The sequence below is a fragment of the Populus trichocarpa genome, chromosome 14, assembly GCF_000002775.5.
Source record: "Populus trichocarpa isolate Nisqually-1 chromosome 14, P.trichocarpa_v4.1, whole genome shotgun sequence".
Lineage (NCBI taxonomy): Eukaryota > Viridiplantae > Streptophyta > Magnoliopsida > Malpighiales > Salicaceae > Populus > Populus trichocarpa.
The window spans coordinates 5,374,398-5,398,689 of record NC_037298.2 but is presented as its reverse complement, the minus strand read 5'-3'; the positions used below and the strand labels follow the sequence as shown (position 1 = coordinate 5,398,689).

Here is a 24,292-nt window from a genome sequence, read left to right as displayed (position 1 = left end):
AAAATTATTTTTGAAATCAGCGCATCAAAACGATTCAAAACATATAAAAAAAATTAAATTTTAATAAAAAAAAATTAATTTTTTTTTAAACACAAGTTAGCCTGTGTTTTTGGCTACTTGATATATTTATTTTTATTGGCACAGATGTCTGGTAGGTGTAGCAAAAAGATAGCTATTGGTAATAGAATAGAACGTTTATCCTGCAATAGTTTTATACGTGCGAGATAGAGAAATTATGTACGCTACACATGAAATTACTACTGCCGAGGAAAAAAGTGAGAGAAAAAGACAGAGAAGAGGAAAAAAGAAGAATGGATTGGTGGGCGGCCAATTGGCCTAGTAGCCTAAAGGGGCGGCCAGGCCTCGCTACCAATCATTTTGGTAGTTAAAGGGGCTACCAGCAGGGCTGTCTAGGCCTACAACAACTCAACGTTTTTTTTTGTTTTTTTTTTTAATTTGAAAAATGATTTTTATTTTGTTTAGTTTTGTACCATCATGTTCCGACATTTTTTTCCTTAATTTTGTCAATATAAACCATTTTTCAAATGTGGAGAGTGAGAGAAAAAAATCAAATGATCATGCAAGACAATTCGTTCATTTAATTAAAAAAGAAAAGAAAAGGAGAAGGGAAGGGAAGAAGAAGAAAGGACAACTTGTTCTTTCATCATTTTATTAGGTGGTAAGGATTATAAATCTGCATGTGAGCTAGAAGCTAGAAGCCATGAGATGCTGGCAGAGTCTCCATCACCTAAAATCCATGTTTAATATTTCCCCACCACCATTTTTGGCTACATAAAAATTTAATATCCAAACCCTAAATTCTATATTTCTTTTGGTTGATGAACGTTAATTTAAACCTACAACATGCCTCATCCTCACACTCGAGAATCTCTCTTTGTTTCTCCACGTTGGTAGGACCAGAAAGTCAAATTGGAAATGAAACTTGGCAGCACTTTCATCATCAATTCAATAGCCAATTTAAAACCTGGGAATTATTAGTACACAAATAACTGAACTTTATTTCTTAAGAAAAAAAAAACATAGAAGAAGAAGAACATGCAACTCTTGGTTGAATACGTTAGAATAGTTGTTAGCTTGGTCGGGGGTTAGCTTAGAAGACATGTGGAATACATGTAGAAACCCATTTCCTCAAAACATTATTTAGATGAAACACAGAAATCCTCGGATGGGTCTTGACTCCTGAGACAGACGTGCATACCATTTCGCAAATGTGTTGCATGTTCTTTTAATTTGGCCCATGAATGTGTCATGGGGATTGCAAAGAAATATATTCACAATATTATCAGGTCAAATATTTCTTTATTAAGCAAACGCACGAACTCACTTTTAAGATGCAAAACAAGTAGCCTACCTGTCCATACGAAATTACCAGGAAAAAAATAAGAAAAAAGAAGAAAGGGATCCTAAGCAAATCTGACCAATGTCCATTCAGCTGTTGGACAGACGCAAGCTCCAGTCTTGGGTCCTGTTGCTCATTGTCACCAATATAACGACTAACAGAAACTAACTATTCAAAAGATTTTGAGCTGGCCACATATGTAACATGGGGAGAGAACCCTGAAACCTGACGTTGCTCGCTTATAAATCAATATATGGCTGCTACAATGAAGAACAGAATCTGATAATTTTCTAAATGAATTTCAAGCAGGGAAACATTTCCCAAATTGATAACCAAAATATGATCCAAATCCCACAGGTTAAATTCATCTTACTCATTTCGCAACCAAGTTATTCCTAGGACTACAATTCAGGATTATGATCCATCTTATTCCTCCTCTGTCTTATTTTTAGTACTCCTCTGACTATGATGAGGCCACAACTTCCACCATGAGAATTTCCAGAGATTTATAATGGATCTGCATATCAGTTGTCTTGGTTCATTCACCTGTGCAAGGAATGTCCTCTCTGGGAGCACTTCTGTCTGCAAAAAACGGTGATTTTACGTAATTTCAGTGATCTAATCCACTAATGCCTACAATAGAAACTAAAGGATGTCAAATAACAATGTTTGCTTACGTTGGCAATGAATTTGAGTCCAATCTTTATCTCTCCTTTGTAGGTGTCATCTTCAAGCAACACATTATATGGAGCTGGCATCATTTCTAGAATTCCTCTGTTAATCCCCTCATCTATTATTCCTCCAAGGTAAATTCTAAATCACAGATAACACGTAAATTAAAAAAAAATCAAAATAAAATCATAAGAAGACAAACTGGTCAGTGGACTGAGACAAGTCTCTGCAATATCACTACACCCACGAGAAAATATTATTTGATGAAATTCCTCGTTGCCATTACTTTTGGCGGCTAGAAAACCACCCTGGCATAGTTTCCGCTACAAATCTTATCTATCTTTCCCACTCACAATTTATGCAGATATTCACTGTCAAGCTTCAAAGGAGGAAAAGCATACATATGATAGTTGATTTAGCCATTTACGAATGATATTGTTCCATGTGGAATTAGAAGTTGTTAGGTTCGTTATGTGTCTTCTTTGCGTTACATGATCCCCTAAAGGGCAAGGAGCGTGAAATTTTTTAGATAAAACAAAATCATGCAATATTAAGCTTCTAGAAAAAAATAAGGGCAAGAATGACTTCTAGACGTTACATGGTTTCACCGACAAATCCACCATCAGTGAAGAATTCCTGGTCCATGATTCTGAATTTTAGATGGGTCAACTGTTTCCAATCAGTTAATGGGAAGTCAAACCTGAATTTCTCATTCCACCATGTTTTTTCATCTTTGCCTGAGTCATGAAACTGAGTTACTAAGGTACTTGAACAAACTAGCCGTAGGAGCTCAAGATATCAACCTAGTAAATTGAAAGGCAGGGTGTGAACCTGATGATGCTTTGCTTTTGTGCACGTGAGATCCACATTGTATGATGACATGATAGACTGGTGGACCTGTAACCAAGGCGAAACTGAAATGTTAATGGGCTCAAATCAGGTCAAAATGAAAGAAGGCATATGCAAAAAACTTCAACGGGTGCGGCGGCATACAGAACCACAAGCAAACATCACACTTTATGTGGTCTATATATAGATCGGAGAGGGAGAGTTACCGATGAGATTTGTGTGCTTCATGCCTTTAGCATGAACAAGAAGTACTTCAAGGATTCCTCTCTTCATCTGTGTACTGGTACTCCCTTTGTGAGTGTTGGTGTGAGATTGCATCTGTATGTGCTTGTCCAATATAGAGAAACCGTGTGCTTTCATATATAAGAAGATGCTCCTGCTGCTGCATTTGGTGCAAGAATTAGTAACAGTGGCAGTTTCAAAGCTCTTTTAATGCAACATATGCATTAAATTAATTAAGTTACGTAGTTCACTAATAAGAAGGAATTCAATGTAAATAAGTAACCAAAGCTGTTTTAAATGAATCCCAGAATCAATGGGCCTCGAAGCAATGAAATATTGAGTTACAAAGATTTCTATACGATGACTGTTATGATGAACAGCACTTTGTAGCATGGGAGCAGAGTGAAACTATAGCCTAACATGGTTCAAACTTTACATCTGTGGTCTAACATTGAACTTCCAGAGGTCTTCTTACCCATCATACGGTTTAATTAACTTCAAAGTTCGATTGCATGCTCTTCAACTTAACCAAATTTATATTTTGTGTGATAGGTAACAAGTAGATTTTTAAGTTTTGTTCTACGAGAAGACTAGCACCATGAATTAAACAATTAGGGTGTATAAAAAACAGCCACTTAACTGTCATCCCTTGACAATTATGAACCATGTGATGCATATGGTGTGAGATTGATGAATTGGAAATAACGTGTAGACAATCATAGAATGCGAAACACTCTTTATCAGCAGCCTATTAATCTCTTTCCCTAAACACAACTCACCAAGATCAGTTCAAGCGGGCAAAGGACAGGACTAAAACACTAACATCGATCCTTAGCCCCCACACTGTAACTCAGCATTTCTCCTGAAGCAATCAATACCTTCCCTATACTTCCCATTCTTAACAAAAATTGAAGCCATCGCACTCCACAACACAACATCATCTTTATGTTCTACTTGATCAAATAATGTAAGAGCAACGCCATCAGAAGCTAATTAAATAAAACCCAAGTAAAACAGTCAAGACCTGAACTTCAAGCTCGAAACCACATTGAATCACAAAACCAAGAGATAACCTTATTTTGTTTTTACAACTAAATAAACATAAAGTACCAATTACACCAACTAAAGTCACTAAATTTGGCCTGGGAGAGGGTTTTGACAAGAAGTGCTGTGAATCAGAATTCAGGAATTGCCATGGTTATCTGAGGATTGTAAACTACACACCTCCGAAAGTTTGGTAGACGAGGTTGAGGGACTTGGAATACATACAGACATGAGCTGTGTGACCATTGTATACCAAGATGAAGTTGGTGGACTGCAGGTGAAATCTAAGGAAGGGAAATTGATGGATACAAGTCCATGTGAGCAAACTTTGGTGGTAAACATGTACATATATAGGAGATATGCCGCCAGCTTGGAGCAACGACAAATTAAGATCATCAGAACACCGAATCATTTTTGAAGAAACCAGTTAACCGTCTTTATCTATCCTTTTCTTGGTGTTTTGAGGATGAGAAGGTAATCTTGGCACCAAGTGAAGTAGTAGGAGAAGGAAACGTGAGGATCTATGAGCCATTTGTTTGTTCGGATTATTTGGAGTTTATAGAGAGCAGCGAGAGAGGGAAGTTTGAGAAGGTTGGCTTCACTGTTAAGCATTTTGCTCGTATTACTCTCTGAAAGTCATGGCTGGAAAATCCAATTTCAAATTTTTCCCCGTGTATTTGGTCATATTGTTTGTAATCTTCATTCTTTAAAAAGTTAAGCTATTAAAGTTCGTGGTTTATGTCAGAAATCTCTAGAAATTGCATTTCTTAACTCTTAAGCTCTAAGTTAATGAATGGTTTGTCTTGAAGGATTTCGAGTTAAAGGGGAAGAGGAAAACTAAACAAGGATTAGTCGGGTTTGAGAGCATTGACCTGAGGTTGTACAGTTGGAGTTTCAACTTCCAAATTATGTGTTTGTGTATTATATAATTCTTGTATTTACGTGCCTATGAATAAATGGAGATATAATAAAAGCCAACTCCAAAAGAATCTATAATTTTTCTTTGTTTTAATGGATTTGTTCTTGCCAGGTCATCAGGATATCCAACTTATGCCTTCAAGATCAATTAGTTGAGAAATAACTGGCAGGATTGCCTTAAATTCCATACAAATTTGGGCATCTAACATCACAATGTTTCTTTATGACATCAACAGATTAGTGTCAGAAGAGACAATGCAATTGGTCATTCTAAACCCAAACCCCACTCTGATCTTTCTATAAATGAGTGACCGAATATGCTTTTCTTCACCCTTGAAATCATGACCTTCCTCTCCAAGCAAGAGAGTGTACATTGCATCATATTTTAATACAGGCATATTGTTATAGTTTATGGATCTTTTATAGGTTAATTACATCCTGTTTTAAAGAATATCTAAGATATTTTCAATTTTAGCTTACTTAAGAATTCTAATTATAGCATTAGTCGAAGGTTTTATGTGCTTGTCCCCCTTGTACAGTAATATATTTCAAATCATTACTAAATGTTATAGAATAATACAAATTTTATTTTGAGACTTAACCTAACAGTTTAAGTTATTGGGTTAAGATAGTTCTTTGACATGATATCAAAGATTTGATGACTAAGCGGTCACAAGTTCGAATCTCACCATACCTATTTATTTGATAAAAATTAAGTACAAGGTAGTATAGACCTGTGCAAGTTTCAAGTTCAAAGGACTTTCACTTGAGGTGGTATATTAGATAATAATATAAATCATATCTTGAGATCTCACATAACAGCTTAAGCTATTGGGTTGAGATAGTTCTTTGACATGGTATCAGAGCCTTAATAACCAAGTTGTTACGAGTTCGAATCTCACCATCCTCATTTATTTGATAAAAATTAAGCACAAGGTAATATGAGTTCGTGAAAGTTTCAAGCTCAAAGAGTTTTTACTTGAGAAAGTATGTTAGAGAATAATATTAATTATATCTTGAAACCTCACCTAAACAATTTAAGCTATTAGATTGAGATGAATTTTTGATACTAAGATGTGAAAGGGTTAAAGATTTTTTTGATACTTAACGAGATTTCTTTGAGTGTGATTTGGGGTAAGAATCACTCGGATTTGGCAGGCTTTTCAAATTCTTTAGGACTTGTGATGGACCTAAAGAAACAAGCAGCAGCTCACAAAAAGAAGGGTATCTTTCAAAACAGCACTTGATTGAAAAGAGATTCAAAATGGTAGATAAATTACATTGAGGGACCATCACTCCTATCAAGTCACAAGTTGAGCTAATTAGCTAGCACTGCAGTTGAACATTTAATAATGGAGAAAAAGTTAAGAAGGACATTGAAGTTATGCAATTACGAGTTCATGCAGTTACTGCTACATGTTACATGAGAATCTAAGAACTAATCTCTACTGAATGGAGAAATCTTTCAAGTGCCGGTTGATAAGTTGATAAATGACGACTCAAGTCTTGCCGACAGTTTTCCGAAGTGCTTGTTTGATCATCCCTTCTGGTGAAACTGGCGCTGCCCCTCTAAACTGAAACCAAGTTTACAAGAATTGAGCATTTTGCCGACCAAAAAAAGGGCATTAGTGTAAGTATTTGGAAACAACTTCAATGACAATGACTTCTTCTAAAGGCTATATAATTCTTATAAAGGTAATAATATAATTTCAGCTTTTAATACATATTAGTCTCATCAGAAGTCATTGCACCTCTAATTTCTTACCTTCGGATTTCTAATGCATCTGAAAAACAAAAGATATGTAGAAAAGGCAGTAACAGGGTTGATCTTCTGCACAAACCTTAGATTTCAGGGTCAACGTGAAAATGCCATCAAGAGTGGATGAATGAACCGAAAGCACATCCAACTGCCGTTTGTTGGCTTCATCCAAGATATCGAGCAACATGTACTCCCTGTAAGGACATCTCATCTCGATGAGAATCTCCTTCTCTTTCATGCATACTTTCAAATCTACGGGCATGCCATCCTTGGGAGCAACCTCATCAAGCTCTAGTTCAGCTTCATCAATGTCACGGGCCTTCCTCTTGTTTATCCAAGGCTTCTTGATGCCGTGATTATCTGATGTCCGGTCTACCATGCCCATGTAACTCCTGGATCTGGCCTCATAATCTGTCGAGCCTGTGCAAGATTCCAGTTCTGCTACTCTTGACTCAAGCTGTCTCGGGTAATTAATGGTGTCGCTGAGGATTGATGCTTTGTCAATCTGTACAAGTATGATCAAGTTTTTTAATGTACAGCATCATTAGAAATTCAAGGATCAGAAATGAACTTCTCAGAAATAATATTATCTCAGAGCCAGTTTACAAAATTTAGCAGAAAATTTGTTGAGGAGGAAAGATAGAGGTAAATGCTTTGAAGGCTTTTTACAAAAACTAGTAAAAAACCAGTAGAGCATACATCTAATTAGAGGTTGACGACTTGGAAATTCAAGGATCAGAATAATGAACTTCTCAGAAATAATATTATCTCAGAGCCAGTTAACAAAATTTAGCACAAAATTTGTTGAGGAGGAAAGATAGAGGTAAATGCTTTGAAGGCTATTTACAAAAACTAGTAAAAAACCAGTAAAGCATACATCTAGTTAGAGGTTGACGACTGTTTTCCACTTCTTCAAAAATGAATTAACATTTTTCACAGTAAGATAAGTCTGAAGAATTATGAAATCTCCGGTTACTATCAAAATCTCCATAATAACATGATTTCCAACAAAGGCAATGTAATTACCTCATTAATAGAAGCAACTATTGACTCGAGTGCTAGATATTTTTCATTCTCCTTTTGTTTTTCTGATTCAAAATGCAACTTGCATGTTTCACAGCCTTCCAAATTCTTGAGGCAATCTTTTCCTGCATTTTCCTTGTCAGACCTAATAGAGTGACCACCATGCATCAAAGGTGCTGCAAATAAAATCTTTTTCAACATCTTCTGTTGTATTCGTGGCTTATAGCCATCAGCTGCTCCTTTCTTCCAACCAACAAAACTGGATTTGTAATCACCACTTTGGAAACATGGATTTTCGATCAACTGACTTGAGCTTTTCAGAATAACAAATGCAGTTCTTCTGTAGTGCAAGTCATCATCAGCTCCAGGATCTAAGGAGCTCAATTTTGTGTGGTTTCCTTCTTGAAGTACTTTCAATTGCAGGTGGGATATGTCTTTTCCCTTGGAAGAGGGTACAACCTTTCCTTGCTTCACAAAAACCTCTGATATGCAATCACTTGAATTCATAGAATCTCTAACATCATCGCTGAATTCATCATCCATGGAATGCCAACTTTGAACTTGAGATGCTCCTTCCTTTAAATCTTCAAGCATGAAGGAGTCTTCAGTCACCAGATTGTGCTCATAGCCATTTGAGAAATCATCAGGAGAGTTCCTGTTGAATTCTTCACACACATTTCCATGTAAGTAGTTAATTCCCTCCTGCTCAGATTCTATATCTTCTGTTGGGGTGTACAGATTCTCCAAAGCCAATGTATCAACTATCTCATGGCTGATCCTGGTAGACATTGGGTCTTTATCATCATCCTTGTTATGAGCAGCAGAGAACGATTTATCAGAACAAACAGGCTTTGAGAAGTCTAATAAGGAGGCTTTGATATGCTGAATGAGACCGGGGTCTTCTGTGACCTTGAAATAAGTCAAAAAGAGAAGCAAGAGCACAATTAAGGCCTTTACAAACTGTTCCATTACATTTATGGTTTATACATATATTCTGAATTAGAAAGTCATTGATCTATTTTCAAGACAGGGAATTACCAGCTCAGTCACACCTAGCTCTATTACTCCCTCAAGATAGGGAAAACACACCACAGTCTGCAAAATTGAAGTCACAAGCCACGCGATGTCAGAGCAGAAAGATAACAGATGTGATTGGGCTATGGGTGTTGAACTTTTAAGCAGGTAAAATGATATTTTTTTAAAATCCCCGTTAAGGTAAATAGCTTTCTCCTTAATTTAGCATGAAAAGTAGTAAATGGATAGTAATATTGAAGAAGAGGGAAAAATTATTATATGCCAGCATGGTGCAACATTGCTTCTTTAAAGTTCAAGCTTCAGAAAACATATAGCAGGCTTGAGATTGGCATATCTTATGACTCAAATCTTATTTCAGTAACATGTAAAAAGAAAGCATAACAATGTGAAGTGGCCAGAGAGAAAAGGTCGATGCAGGGAGATGTACGTGTGAGTGTCTGCATAGCATTAGAATTTAGTATCTTCCATGCAAAGGCCAATGCAGGGGCATGCATGTGTAAGCGTGTCCATGGCATTCACATCATGCATTCATATACAAATAGACCTTCTTACCTGAATTGATGCGCTCTAAGGGCAGTGATGGTCCAGTCACAGAGAGAACATAACATAGAAAAACAGAAGTCAGATTTCCCTCATGGCATTTAAGATATCACGGCTATTAGATCAGTTGAAATTTGCTTTAAATGCGAAACAGAAGTTGACAAGGAAACCAACCTTTGCGAGTAAAGAGCGAGAGAATACTTTGCTATCTGCATATTGAGCATTGCACAACCAGATAGGCTGTTTATTAGCTAATGCTCTTCCTGGCAACCTGTCAACAATTTGAAAGAAGAATGACCATCTAAAAGCATTATTATATGACCACATTATCGAGAGAGAAAATAAGATCTGCGGATCAGTAGAAGGCAGATTAATACCCTTCACCAGGATTGAAAACAAAGGACATGCAAACCAAGTAATACCACTCTTCATCTGACAGGTCCTCTGGAGACAATGCAGGAGAAGACCTCGTAGCCTGCAGGCCGGTCTCACCTTCAAGGAGAGACTCGTAAAGTTCTCTCAATTGCTCACTTCTCTGTAAGCCTATTTTATCAGCTTTAAGCTCCATAGCTTCAACTTTCCTAGTCTTGATGTCTCCATTGTAGTACCCATCACCCCATTCCAGTACCCTAAAAGAACATGATTACATAGTATTTCTCAGCATAAGCACGGAGAGACATAAATGAAAAGCCATCTCAATTAACTTTTCAAGGCTGCATTGTGTTACCCAAATGAAAGGAAGAATCTTAAACTATCCTAGCATTATCTTTTTAACAGAAGAAAACTCTTACAGCCCTAATTTTCATACTGTATGATTACAACATCTACTGCAGCAGCAAAATCCTTAATCTTTTACTATGATTTTCTGCTGCAGTATGTGTTGTAAGGACTATCACCAGAAAGAAAAGTTTTTATCTTGGATATAGTATTTTCATCATTAAGTACACAGCATATGAGCACATCAGTGAAAACCCAGATACGGAAATTAAGAAATAATAAAAGAATTGCAACACCGAATCGTTGTAAGAAGAAAAGAAGTACTTTCGAAGTTTAAAGAGAAGTTCAACTAATGTACCCTTGTTGTCTAGTTGACTGTGACCAGAAAACTGCGTAACTCCACTGCACACTCCTTACAGCAACTGCGAGCTGTTTCCTCAAGTTATCTGGCACCACCTGCTGGCCTTGGACAACAGGAGCCATTGCCAAACAAATACAACTACACTCAACTTGCAGAAGTGAAACACTTCTTCCCTAACACACTAGTCAAGCAAGAAAGCGCTGGCTGCTAACTTTTTAAGCGGACCCCAGATGGTTATTTGCTTTCAATAATGTAAAAATAATGGAATTTGGAAACACCCCTAGTGGAAATTTGTCAAGCAATCATGGCCTTGTAACCAATCAGGCTTTGATTTTTATTTTTATTTTTGAATTTTTGTAGATATATGGCATGCACACCATTACCTCTGTCATGGGGCACCTTGGTTGGTGGCAGTGGCACAATTGTTTTTTATATCGTCCAGGAAGGACCATTAACTAATAAAAACTGATATGGACTTTCATTGGTTTTTTCCCAATTAAGAAGTAGTGGACATATATATTTTGTGCTTATATGGGTCATGACGATGCTGAAATTAATGAGCAATTAATGAGAAGAATCTATTGGACAAGGTAACTGATGTTTATTTAATCTGGAAAAGAATCTCCCTTGGCCTTCTTGTACTTTGATGCCTTATCATGGAATGGAAATGCCATTAGAACAATACCCCCCATGTAATAAAATAGTCTGTATTACGATTAGGAAAGGATTTCACTTTCATGCTCAACAATTTCTGAAGTTGCTGATTATCTTTCGAGCTCGAGACCATGCTAATTTAACAGAAAATTCTCTTTTTGGAACATTTGTTTCCATCAAATGGATGAATCCCATTGATGAATTTTATATATCTACCCCTTTAGATTCTTTAGTAAATTACTCAGATAATGGACTCATGTTATGCTGTGGGTTTTATAAAAAAAACTTGATGTAAAAAAATATTCAGGTTTTGTTAATATTTTTTTCTAGTATAAAAAAAAAATTAACCGTGAAAAAGAAAAAAATAAATCAATTAAGTTAACTTGTCAAACCCGCGATATAGACCATGAAAATATAACTATCTAATAAAAAAAAATTCAATGTTGAAGGACTGATGACTTGAGTCACAAGATCAAGATAACCTCATAGAAAAAAAATGAAAAAAAAACAACATGATTTAACATGAGTTAACCTATCAAAACCCACAATCCTTGTCTTAAGACCAAGATACCCCATAGAAACTAAATCAAAACATATTATAAAACTCAATTCTCAATCAATCAAATATTGAATTAAAAAATTAAAAAAAGAACACAAAAACGATCAAGTTAACTCGCTAAACATAATTTCTGAATCATTAGGTTGAGATAACCTAATAAAAAACAAACAAAAACAAATTATGAAACTCAATTCTCAATCAATCCAATATTAAATAATGATATTAGAGGAAAAAATTCAATTAAAAAAACGAGTCAACCATACTAACTGACCAAACTCATGACTTATGTCATTAGATTTTGACAACATAGTAAAAATAAATTTAATGTTGAATGATGAAATTATATAAAAAAAATTATTTGAAAAAAAAAATGAAAAAAAAAACTTGAGTTAACCCGTCAAACTCATGACTTGTGTTATGAGAGTGAGACGACCTGCAAATTTGTAAATTCAATGTTCAAAGATAAAGAAAAAAAAAACATTAACTGAAAAAAAATTTAAATAAAAAAATATAAAGTAATTTCTAATGAATAGTGTTTTGTGATGAGTGTCTTCGTAAAATCTTTTTCTTTTAGTTTTTTTATTTAATTTAATTTAATTTGTGAATTTTTTTTATATAGATAAAATTAACAATATTAAGTAATACTCTAAAATGCGTGGGGAAAGCAATAGTGCTTTCCCCACGCCACATGTTATTTTTTTTTTTGGCTTTTGTTTCCCTTTTTTTTTACATGTTTTTTTTTTTCTAAAACTGACTTCTTCTTCTTTCTTTTTTGTTTTTTTAATTATTTTTTGTTTTTTTTTCAAAATTATCTTTGCCAAATTTTTTAAATATTGAACTGGTTAAGAATTTAGTTATGTAGTTTTTTTCTTTAAAACATTGTGGATTGCTACAATATTTCCCTATATGTTTTTTTTCTTTCTTCTTATGATTTATTTCTTTTTTTTTCAAACTGATCTTTGTTGATTTTACTTTTTTCATATTGAGTTGGTTGAGAATTTAGCTTCGTAATTTTTTCAAAAATAACACTGTGTATTGCTACAGTGTTTCCTCCACATGGTTTTTGTTTTGCTGTAGTATTTCCTTACATGTTTTTTTTAATTATCTTTGCTGAATTTATTTTTTTAATATTGAGCTGGTTGAGAATTGAGCTTTAGCTTTCCTTATATGTTTTCTTTTTTCATTTTTTTTGTTTTTTTTCCAAAATTGTCTTCTTTTTTTTTTCAGAATTGTTTTTGTTGATTTTATTTTTTTACTATTGAGCTGGTTGAGAATTTAGTTTTTTAGTTTTTTTTCTATGAAACACTGTGGATTGCTACAGTGTTTCCCTACATCGTTTTTTTAATGATTTTTTTGTTTTTTTTAATTATCTTTATCGATTTTATTTTTTTTATATTGAGCTGCTTGAAATTTTAACTTTGTAGTTCTTTAAAACACTGTGGATTATTACAGTGTTTCCCCACATGATTTTTGCTTTGATACAGTGTTTCCCTACATGTTTTTTTATGTATTTTTTTCAAAAGTGTCTTTGTTGAATTTCTCATATTGAGCTGGTTGACAATTTAGTTTTGTAGTTTTTTTCTCTTTAAAACACTGTTGATTGCTACAATTTTTTTCCACATGATTTTTTTTGTTATGATTTTTTTTTAAAATTATCTTTATCGATTTAATTATTTTTAGTATTGAGCTGATTGAAAATTACAGCTTTAGAATTCCTCATGAAACACTATAGATTACTACAGTGTTTCCCTGTTTGATTTTTTTCCCTTTTGTTTTTTTGTGATATTTTTCAAAATTATCTTTGGTGATCTTATTTTTTTTAATATTGAGCTGGTTGAGAATTACAATTGTTTATTTTCTCACAAAACATTATAGATTGCTATAGTGTTTTCCTAAATGATTTTAATATTAAGCTGGTTGAGAATTTAGTTTTGTAGTTTTTTTCTTGAAAATATTGTGAATTATAACAATTTTTCTGCATATGATTTTTTTCATAAACCCACAATAATGTACAAGCCCGTGGCATCGCGCAGGAATTACACCTAGTTCATTGCTAAAAGTCGTATAAATCTATTATTTTCTCAACCATTCATATACAAATTAATATATTTAAAAGAGGTTTATTTATAATCTCTTATAGGATTCGAATACCAAGCTAGTAGTGATGTGGAAATCAAGAGCAAATCACTCCTTGATTCTTGGTCCCGGTAACCATAACTCGGCAAGTAGCGTCAAGAGTCAAGACAGGTTTCATCAGTAACGATAAGCCATGTTTCTGTCAAATATTATTTTAATGAACACGTGTTTAAGAGGGGTCTGCAAATCAATCCGGTGAAGCAAAGTCAAAAGAGGAGAGATACAAATTACCGACATTACATCATGTGAGACAAACTATATTTTAACCCCTATACATTTAGCAATGTTACACTTCAATCCGTTTAGTTTAAATCTTCCATTATTAATATGTAACTAAGGCTGCAATTTCAAGAAATTTAAGTAGCTAATTGAAACTCTACCTCCTTTTTAAAAATTTTATTAGATCGTTTTGATGTGCTGATATCATAAATAATTTTTTTAAAAAAATACTATTTTAATGTATTTTTAAACGAAAATCACTTTAAAAAGTAATCGTAGCCACAATACCAAATAAGTTTTAATTCGGCAGCAAAAAGACAAGGATAAAAATGGTAGGCAGGTAAAGATATTAAATTTCATTTTCAGTGAAGAAGACATTTTCCGATTCATATTTAAACCGGTCCGTTTATAACATTCTTTTCTCCCGTCGGTATAATCAAGCGAGTGGCAGAAAAGGCACGGGGAATTTTTTTTTTTTTAAAAAAAGAGAAAAAGAGAGTTCTTCTGGGTGTACGAACGTATTCAATTGCAAAGAGGCAAGGGCAATGGGTCCATTATTGGAGAGGGGCGAAGAGACCGGAAGAACGTGATCGATCATATTTTTGTTAGCTAAATCCCAAAAAAAAAATGAAAATTATTCTTTACTTGTCCTTTCCCTTGTTTGGACCCCAGCAACATTCTGTATCCCCAGCCCAATGACCCCTGAGGAATTTACTACGATTCACGTTTTTGATCACATGCAATCTTTGGCACAGCATCGGATGGGCCAGAGACTTGCTGTCTGCTGTCATTCGTACATTGAAAAATGTGGTGATGTCAGACCGAAAGCTCTGTTTCATAGTTGCGTATTGTTTATTATGACAGCAGATCGCATGTCTCGTGTCCAAAGTTCATGGAATATGAATGCACACCCACTTCCTGCTTTGTTTGCCCATTGGATTCCTGCCCTCTCATACCCTTCAATCAATTTTGGTAGGTCCCACCTTAATGTTTGTTTGTGTAGATTATTTTTTAGCCTTTATAGACTAGCCGATGGTCGCTCCGATTTTCATATTCTTTAAAACCTTCAAATGTTAGTCTTGACGTTTTCAGATCGTTGTGCATGACTACTATTAAGGACGTGATTTGTTTTACGGTAAAAACCTTGTTTTATAAAATTTTGATTTTTTTTTTGGTATTATTTAATTTCATATCTTCAAATGTTAATCTTGACGTTTTCAAAACGTTGCGTTTTTGTACTTTTATTATATAAACTTTAATCATCCTTTCATATTTTCTTTTTTTATGGCCATTTTCTTCCTTTTTAGCTAGGTCCTCTATTGTTTTTCATTTTGGACTTCAATCACTAAACTTTATTTTTTTTAATTTTATTATTGCAAGTTATGATGGCATAATTGTATGTATTATGTTCTGTATACTCTCACATACCCGCTGTGCTATGAAATATTCCTTTATTAGATTAAAAATTGATTTTAAAAAATTGATTTTAAGTTGTTTTTGAAAAACTAAGGATCAAAATTAAGTTTAAATAGTATTTCATATTTTTCAAGATTTTTACAATTCAAATCCAAGTTTTTTTTTCTTTTGTACCTAGATTTTAATAAATATGAGAGAAAATTATCGGAAAATAAAGATAAGAGAAAAAGCTCTTGAATGATTAAATTTTAACCATTAATCATGATATTGACATCTATATATTTATAAAAAAAATTCAATTCATGTGTTTTCTATTAAACTTTAATAGTGTATGAAAAAATAGACTATTACTTGACAAAAAGAAATTTATTTGATTTTGAATTTTTAATCCAATTAAAATATGTTTTACATTATAAATAAACTTGAAGCACAATAATGCGCATGCACCAGCTAGTTATAGATGCTAAGAAAATAACATCGCATGGCATGTCCAGAATCCAGATTGATCGGTCGAGTCTATCGGAATATTCTCCTGTACTGGTACATGAAGGCTACTTGAAGAAAGCAACACAGTTACTCAATGCCCCAAGGAAAAGAAATCTAGGAGATGGCACGAACTTGCCATAAAAGGACTTGCCATGGGTGCTACATTCTACCGATTGATTTGATTGGTCTGTGAAATAATAATTAAAAAAAACCATGTGCTATCTCTGAATCATGTCCATTAATCAACAAGTGCTCGGCTTTTTAATGGACAGAATTATCGACCATACCCTCCAGAATGAAAACGTGCGCACCTTTTCCTTCTCCTTTACAGGGAGAGGAGGAGAAGGGAATAGTTCCAGCTCATACCAAACTCCAAGCTGATATATAAAAACAATCACGCCAGACTAAATTAACAAAATATTAGCTAGGATGGAGAGAGTTTTCTTCACTCGAGAAATTAAGAATATTTTAGAGGAAGTAGCTGTTTTTTTTTCCTTATAAAAGCATCAAATTGCTGCATTAAATGTTTTTGAATAGTTTTAATATAATATTATTATCAATTTAAAAATATTTTTTAAAAATAATAATACCAATCACGATAATAAAAACATAAAAGTCCCACAATTTCATCTAAAGGAGAAACTAACAAGAACAGAGGTGGAATGGTTCGAAACACAACTCATGCTTCGCATTCCTTGCTTTAGGATAAGCTGAAAATCCCGTTGAATTTATCGGGTCCAGTTACACACCCTTGAAGCAGCTGGAGCACAGCCAATATCCGAGCGAGGTAACAATGTTATAAGCCAACATGATTCAGAACAGTTTGTTTTTACATTTAAAAAGTAGTTTTTTTAAAAATAATTTTATTCCTTTACTTTTAAATTAATATAAAAAATAAACACAGTAATATAATAACAGGTAGAAATTTAGTGATATCTTGGGCTGTGGACCCAATTGGCAGTCCACCTGCTTGTAAGCTGAATTTTGTCGAGTAGGAAATGCAATATATTGGAATTTAGCAATACATCCCCAGTGACCGATGACTGGAAATATAATATTCAGAAATTTCAAAGTCTTAACTCAGAAAGAAGTTCAAGGAAACTAGGTGGATGCTGATGGAGCACGAGGGGGAGAGCTCGTTTGTCTAAAATTATTCAGTTTAAAGGAAACCTCGAGCATGGGAGGCACAAACTCGTGGAACCTCAAGCTATGTCTGAGATGCTACTTTTTAGGACAGAGCAGCGTCTTTTATAGGAACAAAGTAATCATGTCTACAGCAGACAAAACCTGTTAATAAATAGTGAAATAGTAAGTGATGAAAAAGTTTTGGTAAAATAACTGTGAATTTTTTCTTTCAAATTATGCTATTTTTATTTTCCTGTTTTGAACCGTGTTATTTTTTATTAAAAAAAATTATTATGCGAAAAAACAAAAATTCTTAACACATGTTTTAACCCTCTAAATTGAATTTAATATAAAGGTCTCAATGAAATATTATATTTAAAATATTTTAAGTGATAATAATTAAATTCTAAATGGAATTTAATATCTAAAAATACTACAAAAATAAATAAAATAGCAACCCTTTTAATTTATAATTTCAAAGAGAAAAAAAATAATATTCAAATACTCATTCTAACTTTTTTTAAAAAAATCTTTAAAGAAATAATATGAAAATAATAAGAATAATATAAAAAAATGAATTGATTTTTTATCTTTTAAATTCAACATTTGGATTGATGTGACATTTGCCTAAAAATAAATTATTTTTTCCTTGTCGCCATACCTGTGGATTTGTTACCAACTTTATCGTAAATATTATCTTTATTGTTATTTGATTGAAAGTAGTCAAATCTACGTTGCTCAATAAAAAAAATTTATCAAGTATAGCATTATTTATCATTTACATTAAATCATCTAATAATAAATCAATTTTATTTTTACCAATTAAATTTAAAAGACCAACAGAAATTGCGACAAATACAAGTTTTGATCGACTACTCATATACAATATCATCATGTTCAAACCATTTTGAATGAAAGAATCTTTTATTGTTTTAAAACTACCATCACACATAATCAGTGCAATATAATATTGTTGTTCACTAATTTGACACCTTTAAGTTATTTCAACATCAATATCATTATAATTCCATTCAAGTCCATGACAAATGGTTTCTTTAATTTTTAGATATAACATATTTAAATTACCAGTTAACAACAAACAACTCTCATCATTGTATGTAATATTATTGTTCAATCAAATCCCTAAAATTTAATGTTAAAGAAAACTTAACAAAAATTAAACATAATTTATGATACATTATCAATTGATATTTTAAAGCTTAATAGCATTAAATCAAACAAAAATTCATAACAAATTAATAGAATTCAAAGAAAATATTAAATTCATCAACTTATCAACAACTCAATGAAACATGTAATCCGTTATAATTCAATCATATTTATGCTTTATTGCATGAACGTTTATGTGTATTTAACTATGTTATTAGCTGATTCCAACAATATACACAAAATCTCTAATTCGACAATTTAACCTAAATTAAACACAACACACAATTAATTGAAATAATTAATTCAACTTATTTTCATGTTCAACTATATCAAATAAATTGTAATTAATTGTATTCTTAACTAATTTATCATTAATTCAACAAACCCTAAATTTATTCTAAACAATTATTTGATTCCAACCAAACCGAATACAAATTAATATCAATGTAGTAAGTTTACCTTGTTTATAGGACTACAAGAAGGGCTGGGGTGGTGGCAGCAAAGAAAACAATGAATTTTCAACACAAAAAAATCAAATGATGCTTAGAGACTAGGATGAGTTTGATTTTTAGTTGTTTTAAGGGCAAAATATCAGGGATTAATGGGTTTTTTAAGAGAGAAGTGAAGGCGTAAATGGTTTTTTTCATGAGAGAGAGAAAGAGAGCACTTGTGTGTTTTATTGATATTCGATCTGTTTAAATCCTAATTGATGTCGCGCTTGTGAAGCGCTACATATAGTTGTTGCGTTTTAAAAGCGTGATATTTAGTATATTTCGTGCTTATGAAGTGCGACAATACTAAACTATTCTATTTCATTAATTTTTTTAAATGGTATTATTTCCCTAGAATTTTAAGTTTATTGTTCTAACTTGGTAAAAAAAAAAAAAAACCCCTAAAATAACTCTTGTCTAGAGCATTATTAGACCTGTCTGTTGAATGCTAGTGGGCCTATCATTGCCAAAGACAGAGAGCCTCTAAAGTCCGACCCATGCCGATAAATGGGTGAAAAATAAAATAAAATAAAAACTAAATCTCTATTGAAGTTACTATAACCCATGAGAGAGATCATTATAGATTACAAAAGTTATCCAAATGGTTCTTCGTTTTTCCTTCAGAATTTTACATTTTAATTCTTCACTTTTTTTTTAATATGATCCTTTAATATTGCAATAATTTAGGTTTGGAAATGACGAGTTGGTTTATCTATCTATTAATGAGGACCTCAAGATTCCAAGAAAATATTTATTGTTAAGTTGATGCTTGATTTTTATTATTTTTTTCATATTACCGTGTAGGATTTGTGAGTTTTTTTTAGTTGACATTATCACCGTTGGAAAAATTAATATTAATATTTTATTAAAAATCAAGTTATTTTACAATTATTATTCCTATATAAAGCTTTTAATGCTAAAAAAATTATAAGATGAATTGATCACTATTAAAAATATATCCAATTAGCAAATTGGGTATTCTAGCTTTTTTTAATACAAGTATTATTTTTAAATAAAGCTTTTGATGTTAAAAACAATCGTTTATACAAAGTGGTCAATATATAACATATATAGTTAGTAAGATTAGGTATAAAAAATTAAAAGGAATGGTGACAACGTGCAAGCAATCGGCTAGAACATATATTATTAAATCTTAAGATTTTTTACAAGATCTAATAGCATAGTTTTAAAACTTGACCCGGCCTGGCGGGTTGAGCCGAGACTTGGTTGATTCGAGACTGGAATTGGGCCGGGTTTATGAAAAATAGGGGTAGTTAAAAACTCTGCTGACCCGACGGGTTGACCCGGTGACCTGGTTGATCCGGCAAGATCCGGTAAAAAACCTAATTGCGCGCAACCCGTTGACAATTTTTTTATTTTTTACCAAAATGATATCGTTTTGATTTATAAAAAAATGGGGTTGACACGGGTGATTTGGTGACCCGATCAAAACCCGTGACCTGGACCTTGAGTGGGATTAACCACCGTGCCAGGTTTGAAAACACTGTTTAAGAAGTGGATTGCCCGCGTGCCCCTACGGGGTTTCTTGGCAATCACGAACTGATGAACTTTGAATCGCACAGCAAGAAAAAAAACGAAAAGGGAAGAACTTTCCTTGCATTCAAACTAAATCTAGCTGCACTAAAAGGAAATGAAGGCAGCGGCTAAGCAATAGTATTTCCGAGTGAAAATTAAGGAGTTTGTGAAGCTTGCATAATAAGTGCTTAAGCAGATACAAAGCTGCGTTAATTAAACATAGTTGATAAATCCAAATGAGCTGAATAAAGCAATGCTAGCAAGAGAGTCAGGTTGAATGTTGTCGAAGGAAGTTACTGAGATTTAGCATGATCTACAGAAGCCAACAGCTCAATAGATCAGATTAGTAGAGAAAACTCTCCATGCCATTAAACTAAAAGTAGAGGATAGAGGTAGAGTTGCCTCAGTAGAGAAAGTTTTCTTAGATGGAACTAATCCAAATCAGTGTAGAGTTTGTCTGAACATACAGAATTGGAAATAAGGGCAGCCCATAGAATATTCTTCTTGCAATATAAGAACTGAGAATTGCCGCAGTGATGATTAGAATCAGAAGCAAATATAAATGTAAGCATAGTTATCATGGATTAGTCCAAGTGGATACTTTGATCTGATTCCAATTAATTTAGCTTTTAAAGATAGTTTAGTAATTTTACTGTAAAATTAAAAAGTAAAAAATCCGAGATATCTTTATGAACTTTGAAATAACAATTTAATCCTATTGAAAAGATAATTTTACTTCTTCAACCAAGTTATAAGTTTTTTGTTGTTGAAACGATAATTTTACTGTGTGATTTCACGGGTAAAAGAAGAGAGAGTTCACAGTAAAAGTCTATAACAATTTTTTTTTTAATTAATAATAATTTTACTTCCAAACAACATCATTATGCTTCCACTTCCCATGTTTTTTCCCCTCTTGGTACCACTATAATAATGGGTTTTTTCCTAGGACTTCACACCCAGTTCTCTCCTAACCAACTTGTTTGATTTGGTGTTGCTCCACCTCTTTTCTCCCTCTTTTCTCCTTCTTATAATTTGGTTGGGATGTTACCGAATGAGTTCCTGATTCTGCTCTGGTTTAGTTATCTTGGTTTTTCCAATTTTCAATGTCCTTTTTAGCTTTCATTTTGTCAGTTTTTTTTCTGATATTGACGAGGACTTTCATGGCTAGCTAGGGGGTTTGCATGCTGTATTTTTATTTTTGTGTCTATTTCTCGAAATTGGGTTGGCATTGATTTGTGGGGGAGTATATAAGCTTTGTTTTATAATAGATTCTCTTACGAAATATTGCCAGTGTCTTTGTGTTTTAATAATTAATCATATCATGTAGTTTAGTGGTCTGATCTTATGTGCGTATAGTTTTTAGCTTTGATTGTGCATGATCTGCTCGATATGTTTATATATATATATAAAAGGCATGTTGTGTTTCATTTGTGTTGTTGCTGTCATAGTCTTGTTTTATTAGTTTTGGGGTTGCCAATTCCACTGCTATGTGTGATGAGCTTCTTCGGCTTCAGATGGGATCCTTTTCATTGATTTTATATGGGACATTTCTTAGGAGATTCCACAGGCAACTGTGTCTTGATCTGTGTCAATGTAGCGACCTAAAACATTAGTGGAATGTGTCTTGAGATTCATATTCTGTAGATCTGTGCTCTTTGTTTTCTGCCCTCCTGGAGATGAGCAATACCTACCTGCTGTTTGCCTCCCTTATCTTCCTAATTTCATCTCTGCAAGACCTGGAGTTGTGCAGCCGGTTATAATTCAGCTCGCAAATCACTTAAAGGCAGGTTGTAGATTGTTTCCACTTTGATGACATATACGGAAGATAAAACCATAAAAACACAGGTTTCTGGCTCCTCAAAATCCATAATTAATTTTTTAAGGTAAATAACTCATGAAATTCATCCATATCAGATGAGTATAATTTGGTGATCGAGCTTAAGCTGGTGGACAGTGAGAGCATATATTGGTTGATCATGGCGTGTATAAACTTGGAAGGAAAAACATGATTTGGCAGCTGACAATAATCAATCTCGAATCACAAAATGGATCCTTGTAAAAGGTATCGTCGTCACAAATCAGATTCAATATCATCATTGGACCTTGATGCATCCTGTAAAGGATCATGATGACCACCTTGTCGCTTCATCTTTTGCTTCCTTTTTGTCTCTAGATGTGAAGCAAGTTAAGCACACTCCCTTTTTACCTGTTCCAACTCTTCCTCTAATTCCTCGACTTGATATTTGACCAATGGGCATGTAATTTGTTAATTGTTTTTTCCATCTCTGAAATTCAAGTCATGATTTTCAATACTTCCACGTCAAAGAAAAAAAAGGTGATGGAAATCTACCCACTATTTTTTTCAAATTCATTGATTTGCTAATAGACCTATCTGGTCAAAAATAAAAGAAAATTTTTATTTTGCATGCTTTTTTATTTATCTTAAAAGTTAGTTTTAGCTGTACAGTAAATATTATTTTTAATCTTATAAATTCATAGTTAAAATATAATTCATCTATCTAAAATTTAATAGAAAAAAATTAAAGTAAATCATGATAATCTTTTTAGGATGTTATGAAATTATAACAACCATCCAAAAAATTAATTACTGTATGAGAAAAAAAAGGTTCAACTAAACAATTTAAAAAATATATATATATATATATATATATATATAAGAGAGCTTATTAATTAAAAATTAGTTTTAAGAACAAAATCAATTAAAATTTTAAAAAGTTCGGCAGGCAAGGCCAGCATGCCTAACCTAAAAGAAAAAGGTCCCACATATATATTTTTATGTTCGTAATGTGTTTGGTAGAACCATTTCTATCTCCTTTCTTAATTATTTTTTTATTACTTTATCTCTCCTCTCTTGAATCTTATGACCGAAATATAATGTTTTAATTTTTTTTAAAAATATTTTAAAAAATATTAATAAAATAATATGTTATTATTTTAATATTTTTTTAAATACAAAATGATTTATTTTAAAACACATCTTAATCATATGGGATTAAACTAATATCTTGTCGTTTTAATATTTTTTAAAAAAAACAATATGATATCTTGAATTTTTTTAGTCAAATAATATTTTTATTGGTTGTTCAGGCTGCTTTTAATTTGGATATGCCAAGTTAATTGAATTATATTGAGTTAATTCTTGTACAGTTTAATTTTTTTTCTACTAAAAAACATGTTAGCAATGCTTGGGCAAATTTGATCAAACCTGTAATGTAGCGCAACCAATGACTAGTTAATAATCCTTATTTTGGAAGGGTAGAGTAGAGAGATTTTATGGTATTAAGGAAGTAATTATTGATATTATATGAGTTATTATTTGAAGTTCATCTTAAAAAACAAATTAGATACAATTAAGAAAAAATAAAATTAATGATTAATATTTCTATATATCTTTACTTAGTATTTCCCTCCTTTATTTATATTTATCTATTTTTTTAAATAAATATTAAAAATTAATAAATAAAATATCACTAATTAGTCTAAGTATAACATCAAAATTTCATGGGAAGAGTTATGTTTTTCATATCTTTTCATGTGTTCAAGGGTAAAGTGCCCCGTGGAGGCGCTGGAGAAGGGTAATTTTGTCTTCCTAAAATGGTAACAGTGGGTTTTTGAACGAGAATACATTGGCAAAATGGGTGGGCCATCGTCTTTGCTAGGTTTAAGAACTTGATCTATGGCGGGCTTTGAGCCTTTAACAGAAAAAAGGGTAGAGCCCATGCCGACATTTTCTCATTTCTCGGTCCAGAAAAGGTACGGAATCTACACGCAGAACCCCAGAATAATATCGCCACGCAATAATTATCCAACACGTGTCACCCATAAATTATCGGAGGTAGTGTAGCGTTAGTGACTGTGATCGTAATAATTTTTTAAAGTATTTTTTTTTAAAATATATTAAAATAATATTTTTTTATTTTTAAAAATTTATTTTCAATTAAGTTTTTCGAAATAATTTAAAAATATTAAAGAGTAAAAA

At 32.7% G+C, this 24,292-nt stretch overlaps 2 protein-coding genes and 1 pseudogene across 2 annotated transcripts; 1 reads left to right on the top strand and 2 right to left on the bottom strand.

The window, feature by feature from the left end:
* Positions 1–1,401: 1,401 nt before the first annotated feature.
* On the bottom strand, positions 1,402–3,335 carry LOC18105223 (elicitor-responsive protein 3). Its single transcript, XM_024584385.1, has 5 exons — positions 3,088–3,335; positions 2,864–2,929; positions 2,631–2,769; positions 2,038–2,173; positions 1,402–1,942 (listed from the first exon to the last, which is right to left on the bottom strand). Exons 1-5 carry the CDS (start codon positions 3,239–3,241, stop codon positions 1,787–1,789), a joined length of 651 nt encoding a protein of 216 aa, XP_024440153.1. The 5' UTR covers positions 3,242–3,335; the 3' UTR covers positions 1,402–1,786.
* A 128-nt stretch (positions 3,336–3,463) lies between these two features.
* Positions 3,464–4,780, top strand: LOC18105222 (gibberellin 20-oxidase-like protein; annotated as a pseudogene).
* Positions 4,781–6,292: 1,512 nt separating this feature from the next.
* LOC7494081 (transcription factor EGL1) lies at positions 6,293–10,835 on the bottom strand. Its single transcript, XM_002320095.4, has 8 exons — positions 10,498–10,835; positions 9,800–10,051; positions 9,597–9,693; positions 9,435–9,449; positions 8,886–8,942; positions 7,851–8,756; positions 6,907–7,329; positions 6,293–6,639 (listed from the first exon to the last, which is right to left on the bottom strand). The coding sequence occupies exons 1-8, from the start codon at positions 10,620–10,622 to the stop codon at positions 6,565–6,567; spliced, it is 1,950 nt and encodes a 649-aa protein (XP_002320131.1). The 5' UTR covers positions 10,623–10,835; the 3' UTR covers positions 6,293–6,564.
* Between the last annotated feature and the right edge of the window lie 13,457 nt (positions 10,836–24,292).